At 37.1% G+C, this 12,056-nt stretch overlaps 1 protein-coding gene across 1 annotated transcript in view; it reads left to right on the forward strand.

Moving 5' to 3' along the window:
* LOC136038021 (kinesin-like protein KIF3B) overlaps positions 1-12,056 on the forward strand; it is a gene marked incomplete in the record, with an annotated part of 95,886 nt that overhangs the window by 30,598 nt on the left and 53,232 nt on the right. The window contains 3 exon segments of the mRNA XM_065720960.1: positions 960-1,095; positions 5,449-5,601; positions 11,628-11,790. Of these exon segments, the coding sequence (XP_065577032.1) occupies positions 960-1,095; positions 5,449-5,601; positions 11,628-11,790 (452 nt within the window).

Consider the following 12,056-nt stretch of genomic DNA (forward strand, 5'->3'; position numbering starts at 1 on the left):
TACGTTCCATAAACGATGAATATACGTGATAAGAAAATTAATGTGAGCATTATAACAGAAATGCGGAACTATTATGTCATTAAAGCGCCCAATAATAAATGGAAAATAATTATGAACAAATTGGGATGACATTGTCAAAATACAAACAATTTATAGACTACAGAATAAACAATTAAAAAAACGATGAATTAGACAGGGGTGTTGTCCATTAAAAGTCACCCTTTCATGATTCCTAATTAGGATGTCTTAAACTTTCTGAATTTTTATTTTGTTACCTTTTTCTTTTCAATTAGAATCGGTAATATGATTATCATTGTATTATTATATTTTGAATTTAATATGTTCGGTTTAAAAATAAATAATCTGTGGTTTCAAAGAATTGGTGGTAACCAAAAGAAGGCCGGTAGATTTTGAGCAAGGAGTGCAAAGCGTTTCGAAATAAGGGAAAAATCGAGAATTTTTCTTCTGATTCGTGATTTTGGAATATTTTCGTTTTTTCTAGTCTGATTTTTTTTTCTTATTTAGGTTTTATGATTTTCTCTTTTTTATAAAAAAACAAAACAAAAAAAACATTGTTTATACAAGTTCGCATCAAACTTTTCCTTGCATCAACATTTATGACTATTAATTTGTAATTTTTTTTTTATATCTTGATTCACAACATTTCGCAAGAAAAGCTTCGAAAGACTATCAGATAGAAACAGTGATTGCCAAAAAAAACTTCTATGTAAAGTTTAATTTGAAGGACTCTGATAATTTTTTTTTTTATTATAGAATACCCGAAAAAAAAAGTCTTATCAAGTACTACGCAAAAATCATGGGTCATAAAAAAAACCTAGTCGTATTTTTGAGTTCAGTGCAAAAGGATTTAATTGACTTGCGTTTTTTAGCTATAAAAGAAAAAGGTCAGCAGTGGGGTCAGAAACAACTCTTTATTAAGATACTTTCTGTTTTGGTAGGCATTCGGGACAAACCTGGGCTTCGGGGTGTTATACCGAACGCCTTTAGTCATATTTTTGACTACGTATCGAAGACCACTCATCTGCAGTATTTGGTTAGAGCTTCCTATCTAGAAATTTATCAGGAAGAAATTAGGTAAGTAATTTTCATTCCGTTATTTCGTTGATTAATAAAATTTGAGGGTAATAAAACGCTAAAATTACTTGAGCCGTTTAGGAGTCAAGAATCAAGTTCATAAACATACAATGAAGATTTTTTTAAAAAGAAGATGCATTGCTCGTATTCTGAATATTAATCTACCGTCCATCGAGGGAATAACGTTTTAATCACATCTCTCCTCAAATCTGTCAGTGTACGTGCCTGTTGAAGACCCTGCCAGAACACTGAATAAGCTTACGGACGGATTGGTGAAAATGGTTCACATTAAACATTTTTACAGTTAAATAAGCGCGCTATTTGGTTGAGGAGGGGAAGGCTTCAACTGAAAATCTGTTTTTAGCTTCTTCAAAATAAACTGCTCTCATGCACCCTTCATTTCCAAATAATGAGTTCCATATAGCAATAGATGCATAGCAAATAATGGTAACAACAAAAATAGTTCAATTTATATTAGAGGAGTGTCACTAAAGTCTAGTTAAAGAGGATCCATTAGGTTTAAAGGTTTCATCTGAACCAAGTCTAAAAAGCTGAATTTCTAAATATAATTACTTTCTTACTATAGTCCCATGCCGGCTGAAACTGGGGCACCTCTGCTTCTCTAGCTCAACTCGTCCAATTGTGCAAATAGACTATTTTAAATCCCAGTTTAAATACTTCGTAGATAAATTTTGGCAGAACTGTCGGAATGTTGCATCTTGTTGAAATCAAGAGCACACATAATTGTAGGAGCATATGAGCCAAGCCACGCCCACTCCAACTTCATGAACATAGACAGGTTCCCCCCGGGATTCTAGAGGTATCACTGGGAATGGTTTAAGTTGTCACTATTCTAAACCAAAAAAAGGCAAGCATATATTCCTCACCTGGTGTTGTTTCGGATACACCAGGTCTGTATAAAATTTTTGTCAACATTATTGAGGTGGCTAATGTAGATCCATGACACCCTCCCTCCTCTAAGTTTGTAATCTGAAACACAAATTTGCAATGTTTTACGGATTTGGTTGTATAATTAGAGGATCCAAATTAGAGTCCTGGAGCTGGATATACCCTTAATTTAACTCCGCTCCCCAGTTCTGTGAATGTATACATGCACATAGCACCTTTATTGACTCTTTTGATCATTTTAAAGGATTCAGAAAACGGTTTCACTTGATGAAAAGGTGTCCTAAACCAAATTGTAATAAGGATCTGTCTCTCGCGGGGCATTTAAGGGTTTTGGAGCCACTAATTTTTCAGTAATAAACTAATATTTTTCAATTTTGCCAAAGTTTTTGTTAAAGGATTTCTGGGCTTAGACTACAAGCCCATACGGTAATATGTAAGTCCAAAAGTGAAGAGCGGCAATTAACCTAATTAATTCCCAAATGGTGTGTGATGTCCACTGAAGTTGTTATTTAAGGGCTTTTGAAGACTTTAATTACTAATATGGGGGGTTATATTGTGCCTTGTTCTATGTAAAACTAAACACATTAGGCAGTTTACACATCCAATTTTCACCTCAGTTTGTACCAAAGAATTTTGATGATCCAACAAAAAGTATTTCTGAGATGCAAACTTTCGAAATTTAAAGTGGGCGGTTGCAAGGTATGTCTACCTTATGTGACTTCGAAAATTTGTTGTCAAACCTGCTGAAGACTTGCTGCAAAGGTATGTTATCAAAGCTAAATCCATTTGGAGGTGAACTTCTGGATTACAGCCTGCGAAGAAATGATGCTGCTCGGCAAAACATGTTGCAATAAAGAAGAATTTTTAGCTCTGATCGTGTCTTCTCGTTTTAAGTTTGTGTCTTCATTTTCAGTTTTTGTTTAAAAGCAAAATTTTTTTTTTCAACTAATATAAAAAGGCTATTTTATTCGTTTTTCAATATATCTAGACAGAAAGACTTTTTTTTACGAATGTTTTGTTTTTACTTTAGCGCTTTTCTTTATTTTTATATTGGGGTTCTCGGCCTTCACTATGGCCGTATTGCCGTTCCTAATTCCTTCTGTGTAATAATAATTAAAATTGTTATTTTGGAGTAACGTTATTTCTTTCATATTATAGAAATCCTTTTGAATAATCGCTTGATAGTAAAAAAACTGAAATATAGAATGAATTTGATTTTTTAAAGAACCTATTTGAACTCCTGGTGTTCTCGGTTAAGCCACGTTTTAGATATCCGCCCACCTCGAAATCATGTTTCCGGCTAAATCACTGAAGAATGTTCAGCTGATATAAATAAACTTGGCTATAAAAAATTCTTCCCTTGGTTTTAGAAGAAACACCGTTGTAACGATGAAATTGGGAGTTTAGAAAAAAAATATATATTTTCTGCTTCTTCTCCTAAGTAGACTACCTGATCAATTGGTTTACCCTCTTCCCTTCTTTCCTTCCGCCTTACACACTCAATTAACTACAAACGAAACTATACTTAAAATTTTCTCTTAAAAGGACTGGGCTTGGAGACGGTGTGGAGACTCTAGGCTCCGACAGCAATCTGTAAAGCAAGCTAAAGAAATTGGCCAGCTTCATGGGATCTTCTATAGCTTTTTTACCTTATTAATTTTTTCTGAACCAGTTATTCATCATGATGTCTTAAAATGAATTTTTCGAATGGTTACACTCCTGGGTAATACACAGTTCCCTGGGGTAAAAAAAAGGAAAAAAAAGAAGGGAAGTTTTGACATTCTGGGCTATCTGAAGAGCTTGGCTTATCGTTATTCCATTAAATACAAATTCGTATTTATTTTGGAATTGTAAATTTTGCTCCAATTGGAAAAGTTTCTCCTTCTGATGCTACATCAAGACGCATACGCTTTGTCAAGTTTCAGACACGGGCTTCAAAAGAATTTTATGGAAGAAAGATTTCTTAGGGAATCTATTATTCAAGGTAGAAAAGTGTGTTTCGAGTATTTTTGAGAGAATGTATGTAGAATTTTATGGAAGAAAGATTTCTTAGGGAATCTATTATCCAAGGTGGAAAAGTGTGTTTCGAGTATTTTTGAGAGAATGTATGTAGGATTTTATGGAAGAAAGATATCTTAGGGAATCTATTAAAGGTAGAAAAGTGTGTTTCGAGTATTTTTGAGAGAATGTATGTAGGATTTTATGGAAGAAAGATTTCTTAGGGAATCTATTATCCAAGGTAGAAAAGTGTGTTTCGAGTATTTTTGAGAGAATGTATGTAGAATTTTATGGAAGAAAGATTTCTTAGGGAATCTATTATCCAAGGTAGAAAAGTGTGTTTCGAGTATTTTTGAAAGAATGTACGTAGGATTTTATGGAAGAAAGATTTCTTAGGGAATCTATTATCCAAGGTAGAAAAGTGTGTTTCGAGTATTTTTGAGAGAATGTATGTAGAATTTTATGGAAGAAAGATTTCTTAGAAAATCTATTATCCAAGGTAGAAAAGTGTGTTTCGAGTATTTTTGAGAGAATGTATGGAGGATTTTATTGAAGAAAGATTTCTTAGGGAATCTATTATCCAAGGTAGAAAAGTGTGTTTCGAATATTTTTGAGAGAATGTATGTAGAATTTTACGGAAGAAAGATTTCTTAGGGAATCTATTATCCAAGGTAGAAAAGTGTGTTTCGAGTATTTTTGAGAGAATGTATGTAGAATTTTATGGAAGAAAGATTTCTTAGGGAATCTATTATCCAAGGTAGAAAAGTGTGTTTCGAGTATTTTTGAGAGAATGTATGTAGGATTTTATGGAAGAAAGATTTCTTAGGGAATCTATTATCCAAGGTAGAAAAGTGTGTTTCGAGTATCTTTGAGAGAATGTATGTAGAATTTTATGGAAGAAAGATTTCTTAGGGAATCTATTATCCAAGGTAGAAAAGTGTGTTTCGAATATTTTTGGGAGAATGTATGTAGAGAATTTGTTTCAAACTCAATCCATGCGAAACGTAGTCTAAAAAACAAGCCAGCGAAACTCAGCACACGCAAAATGTAACTCGCACTAAATTCAACACAGCCAAACTCAGCACAAGCAAAATACAGTCAAAATAAATTCAAGTTGGTATAACTCTACTCTTAGAATTTAACCCATACAAAATCAAACTATGCAAAACTCAGTTAATGAAATCTGTTCGAGTCAAAATGTGAAGAAAAAGTTCGTCCCTACGGAACTTAACTTTGGGAAAATTCAACCCAGTAAAATTTAACTCTGGTCCCCATCCACGGGGAAAGGATCTTGAGGTCTACGTCTTCACCAGAATCTTGGAGCCTCTTACCGTTTTCTTCTTAAATCTACTTACAATATAACTATTCATTTATTATACTAACCAACGTCGATACTCACCTTCAATTGTTTTGAAATATGAGGTAAATTTGCCTTTTATTTTTTAGGGATTTATTATCGAAAGATCAGTTCCGAAAGCTTGAACTGCGAGAGCATTCAGAGATGGGAGTATATGTTCAAGATCTTTCATCCTATATCTGCAAGGCTGAAATTGACATGGAAAATATCATGACCATTGGAAACAAAAACAGATCTGTTGGGTAATTATCATAATTTATAAGCTGTCGCAGTCTTGTATACAAAGCCAATCTACATGGGCCTTGATCTAACTCAAGTGAATTATAGGCGAACTTCTATTGAATGAGCTCCAAATATATCTTAAAGAAAGTTTAATTTTCTATATTCTTTTGCATAATTTTTTTTTCGACTTTCTAATTTGGAACCCCCTACCCTAGATCAGTTCATGTGTAATTCATGAAATTTGAAACTAGTAAAACTTTATCCACAGCAAAAAAGTAACCGAAGCAGAAATCTGCTTGGTAGAAATCAACCCCCAGTACTATTTTCAGTTACCAAGACCTTTGCTACAGCCTTTCATCATCATTTGCATTGATAATACCGTAAGAAGGTATATGAATAAGTTTCCTCCGAGGCACAGTCTCAGCTCTTAGTACCCCTTGGATTGGATGTTTGGCATTGGTTTTGCACGATGTTCACAAAAGATGTAATTTGGCGTTTAACTCTAGCTAATTTTGAATCGTAGTTTTACAAATGTTGTAAGGGAATTATCCTCTTACCTTCAGGAAAATTTGAAAAATCAGGGCTATCCCTGTACTTTCAAGTCATTTCATGTAGGAAAAATCCTCAGAAGCTCAATTGTTTGAACCACTGTGCTCCATGTCTCGTAAAATTGTTATAAAAAAAAACTGTTAGTATTATACAGTTAGTATTGTTAGTAATATAAAAAAAGAATGAATGAAAATGTGAAAAAGCGTATCTTTTCTAAAAATGCGGTGTTTCCTGGAAAATAAGGGCCTTTCACATTGAGTTCCCTTTGCTCCCTTTTCAGAGTGTTTTTGTTTGTTGGGGAGGGAAGGAAGATGGGTTCACCCATATCCTGCTGTGTGATTATAAATTGGCCAAGGCTAAATGTGAAGCTACATATTTTTACCCCTTTCTGGCGTCGAAATATCAAGTTCTTAGTTGAATTATACATGATCATCTTGTAAGGTTGACAGGTTGATTTTTTTTTGTGGAGTAGAAAGGTATGACCTGGCTAAAATTTTTATGGTTGGCTTGTTATTTTGTATTTGTTTGTTTGAGAGAGAGAGAGAACGGTATATTTAAAAACTATCGTAGCATAGAGCTAAATTCAGTTTTTTCACAAAAATCATACATTTAAACAAAAATCACACACTACAACTCAGCATTAAAAACTGATGTGAAAAAAGGCACAAATGAGTTTGCGTATCGATTGGTTCGTACTTTAGGGGGTACAAGTTTATTTCGTAATCGAGTTTGGCTATCGGGAGGGGCTGGTTCAGGTAGTAAAGATTGGTGACTCTTATTGGCCAGGATGAATTTTCCAAATTGGTGAATAAGGTGTTCCAGCTGGACTTTAAGTGGAGATAAATTTAATTTAGCGAGGGCTTGATCGTAGGGTATGCCACGGTCTCGGAGTATAATCCTTGTTGCTCTTTTCTGGACGCACTCTATGTCACGTAATAGGTACGCTGTGCGGATAGCAGATGGACCCCACACCGGGCACGCGTACTCGAGCAACGGTCGAACATAACACGTGTAGGCATGGAGAAGGCTTTTAGTATCACACCCAAAACGCCTCATTTTGGTAAGTGTCTGAAGGCTTGCATTAGCCTTGTGGACGGTTAAATTAATATGGGCACTGAAACCACAGTCACTAGTGAAAGTTACCCCTAAGATTTTTATTTCGTTCACAATCGGGAAAGGGACTAGAGGCATATCTATATTCCGCTTCAGAGGGTTGAAACGAATTATCTTCGACTTGGCTACGTTAATGGTAAGATCATGACTTGAGCATTCGGTCTTTAGCTGATCAAATAACTGGTCTGAAAACTGCTTTGTTATGATAGTGTTTTCGACCAGGTAAGCGAGCACTATGGACAGATCATCTACAAACTTGTAACGGTCGTCGTGATGGTTAAGCAGGGAATTAATTACAGCCAGAAAAATTATTCCAGCTAATTTTGTGCCTTGTGGGGCCCCGCAAGAAGTATCTGACCATGATGAATCCGAATCGTTTTCGTGGAGTGCAAAGACTTTTTGTTTTCGGCCAGTTAAGAAGTCAAGTACAAGGCCAAGGGTGCATCGTTTGGCCCCCATTTCCTGGAGATTCATGCCTGCAGTCCGGTGGCGGATTAGGTCAAAGGCCTTTCGGAAATCCAATGCGCAAATGTCGACGAAACAGCTACCTTTTTCAAGCCATTGGAGGACGCAGTCAAACATCCGTACTAGGTAGATTGTAGTACTACACTTGGGGAGTCCACCGTACTGGAATTTATCAATACGCCCATGAATTTGTTTCAGAAGAAACTTGAGTATAAAGGCCTCAGTTACTTTCGCCAAACAAGGTGTAAGTGAGATCGGGCGGAGATCGTCGCATGCACTAGGGGCGCGCTTCTTTGGAATAATTCTAATATAGGCCCTTTTCCACTGTAACGGGAAAAAGCCAGAAGCAAAACACTCGTTAATGATGCGGGACAGTGGTAATGCTATAAAGGCTGCATATTCACCTAGCAGTTTGGAAGGTAATTCACAAGGGTATGAAGATGTATTCGGTTTGATCTTCCGTAATTCCGTGTAAACATCAAACTCACTGACTATTATGTTGTTCTCAGGCTCACATTTTTCAAGTATGGTGGACTTTTCCTGAGCCGTAATAGTTGGATAGGTAGTACAGATCCTGGGGAAGAATTCACTCACTTCTTCTGCACTGATTAAGGACCCGCCATCATTGCTGATCTATACACTGCTGTCGAAAGCTTGGCCGGCCACTTTTTCACAGCGTTGTGCCACTTTTTGGGGTCTGAAGTAAGTAATTGGGAGGGCATGGTTTCACGACCATACCGAGCTTTGGCTTTCTTTACCAAAGAGACTATTTGATTTCGCAATTTCTTGCCGTTGATTATATCACCACGGGAGTAGAGGCTCTCTTTTATTAGTGATTTAATAGCTGGAGATATCCATGGTTTGTTGTATTCACTAACAACAAATGATTTTGTTGTAAAGATCTTTAGGTATTGACTGTATAACGTAGCATTGAAATCGGATACCTTAGTTTCCAAGAGCCGGGTATTGTACTCTTCGGGGAAGTCATATGTGCCAATCCATCGACCGTATTCACAGATGGCCGACTCCGTACAAGGACGAACAGTGACACGGGATAGTTTGGGCTTTGGTAAAGACTCTCTTGCTTTCCAAAGAATTGGGTTGTGGTCTGACATACCAACGGGACCAAGAGAAAAGGGAGGGGAGTAAAAATCATCACAATTTGTGAGTATAAGGTCCAATATGCCCCCCAAAAAGTGGGTGGGTAGATGTACTACTTGTTTCAAAGACAAACAAGATGATAACCAACTCTTCTTGGTTTGGTTAAAGTCTCCTCCTATAATAAAAGCAGGGCTACTATATATACTTCTCAGGTGATCAACAGTCGTTTGGAGGTAGAAGACCAAGTCACCCCGGTTTCTTGCACTTTCCGGGTAATATACTGAAGCGACTATAATACAAGAAAAGCGCCGGGGAAGAGATTTAGGTTTGCAAATAGCCCAGATTACTTCATGAGCTGAATCAAATAATTCTGGTAATAATTTGCAAGGGATGTCTTTCCGTATGTACAAGGCAACACCTCCACCTAGTCTATGCTCACCTCGATCAGCACATGTGCTCAGGAAAATTTCGTAGCCTGCCATATGACCTGACAACCTATCAAGATTCCAAGTTTCTGTAACTGTGATAACTGGGATACTATTTTGACGGACGATGACTTCAAATTCTTCCATTTTGTTACACAATGACTGGCAGTTTATAGCGAGAAAATTCGGCATTCTATTTTTGTACCCTAGTGGATTATGAGTTTTATTCTTTTTGTATATGTTTACCCATAGTTTAGGTTAAAAAAAAAAACTGGCATTTTCTATCAATTCTGCCATAAGTCAACCCAGAAAACTTTTACTCATTCGAATAAAGGTTTCCTTTTAAGATATATGTAGATTTTAAGATTTGTTCTTGGCACTTGTCTCTTTGTAGGATTCACTTAATTCGTATCTTCCGTTTGTAACTATTTATAATCTTCATCATTTCTGTTTCAATTTTTATTCTCCTTGTTTCTGTCTCATCTCTCCCTGTGCAGAAGAAGTGAGTGAATTCTTCACCAAGATCTGTACTACCTATCCAACTATTACGGCTCATGAAAAGTTCACCATACTTGAAAAATGTGAGCCTGAGAACAACATAATAGTCAGTGAGTTTGATGTTTACACGGAATTACGGAAGATCAAACCGAATACATCTTCATACCCTGGTGAATTACCTGCCAAACTGCTACGTGAATATGCAGCCTTCATAGCATTACCACTGTCCAGCATCATTAACGAGTGTTTTGCTTCTGGCTATTTCCCGTCACAGTGGAAAAGGGCCTATATTAGAATTATTCCAAAAAAGCGCGCCCCTAGTGCATGCGACGATCTCCGCCCGATCTCACTTACACCTTGTTTGGCGAAAGTAACTGAGGCTTTTATACTCAAGATTCTTCTGAAACAAATTCATGGGCGTATTGATAAATTCCAGTACGGTGGACTCCCCAAGTGTAGTACTACAATCTACCTAGTACGGATGTTTGACTGCGTCCTCCAATGGCTTGAAAAAGGTAGCTGTTCCGTCGACATTTGCGCAATGGATTTCCGAAAGGCCTTTGACCTAATCCGCCACCTCACTGCATGCATGAATCTCCAGGAAATGGGTAACAAACGACGCACCCTTGGCCTTGTACTTGACTTCTTAACTGGCCTCTTTGCACTCCACGAAAACGATTCGGATTCATTATGTTCAGATACTTCTTGCGAGGCCCCACAAGGCACAAAATTAAGCTGGAATAATTTTCCTGGCTGTAATTAATTCCCTGCTTAACCATCACGACGACCGTTACAAGTTTGTAGATGATCTGTCCATAGTGCTCGCTTACCTGGTCGAAAACACTATCATAACAAAGCAGTTTTCTGACCAGTTATTTGATCAGCTAAAGACCGAATGCTCAAGTCATGATCTTACCATTAACGTAGCCAAGTCGAAGATAATTCATTTCAACCCTCTGAAGCAGAATATAGATATGCCTCTAGTTCCTCTCCCGATTGTGAACGAAATAAACATCTTAGGAGTAACTTTCACTAGTGACTGTAGTTTCAGTGCCCATATTAATTTAACCGTCCACAAGGCTAATGCAAGACTTCAGACAGTTACCAAAATGAGGCGTTTTGGGTGTGACACTGAAAGTCTTCTCCATGCCTACATGTGTTATGTTCGACCGTTGCTCGAGTACGCGCGCCCGGTGTGGGGTCCATCTGCTATCCGCACAGCGTACCTATTACGCGACATAGAGTGCGTCCAGAAAAGAGCAACAAGGATTATACTCTGAAATCGTGGCATACCCTATGATCAAGCCCTCGCTAGATTAAATTTATCTCCACTTAAAGTCCGGCATTGAACACCTTATTCACCAATTTGGAAAATTCGTCGTAGCCAATAAGAGCCACCGATCACTACTACCCGAACCAGCCCCTCCCAATAGCCGAACTCGGTTGCAAAATAAACTTGCACCCCCTAAAGTACGAACCAATCGATGCGCCAACTCATTTGTGCCTTTCTTCTTATCAGTTTTTAATGCTGAGTTGTAGTGTGTGATTTTTGTTTAAATGTATGATTTTTGTGAAAAAACTGAATTTAGCTATGCTACGATAGTTTTTAAATATACCGATTAATATACCGATAAATATCTCTCTTTCTCTCTCTCTCTCTCTCTCTCTCTCTCTCTCTCTCTCTCTCTCTCTCTCCCTCTCCCTCTCTCTCTCTCTCTCTCTCTCTCTCTCTCTCTCTCTCTCTCTCTCTCTCTCTCTCTCCCTCTCTCCCTCTCTCCCTCTTTTTCTCTCTCTATAAGATAGGTTGAGGTAACCTTCAACGTTTACGGAAGAATTATCCGACCAAGGTGAGTATTAGATTAACTCTGTAACCTTTTTTTTTTTTTTTTTTTTAGTGCAACAAATATGAATGAGCATAGTTCACGATCCCATGCGATATTTATTATAACGATCGAATCAAGCGAAAGAGGACCTGAAGGTAGAAACAGAATTAGGGTTGGAAAATTGAACCTGGTTGATCTTGCTGGAAGTGAAAGGCAGTCTAAAACTGGGGCCACTGTGAGTTATACCTAAGAAACCTTTATCATACTTTTTTGGTGTCTCTTTTTACTATATTCTGTATTTGGTATCCTTTCTTCTTTTTTAGTCTTTAAATTAAAAAAAAATAATATGAAAATTTGTAGTGAATTTAAGGTGCCGAAACCCTATAGGAAAGTGTGTATTCTCCTGATGAGCTTTTGTGTTGGGTTCAGTATGTAATACAGAAGTTGAGAGATGAAACTTTCACGGAAGCCAGTATGTTCTCCTTCCAAGATATTGCAAGA

This window comes from Artemia franciscana, chromosome 17 (assembly GCF_032884065.1).
Source record: "Artemia franciscana chromosome 17, ASM3288406v1, whole genome shotgun sequence".
NCBI classification, from domain to species: Eukaryota; Metazoa; Arthropoda; class Branchiopoda; order Anostraca; family Artemiidae; genus Artemia; species Artemia franciscana.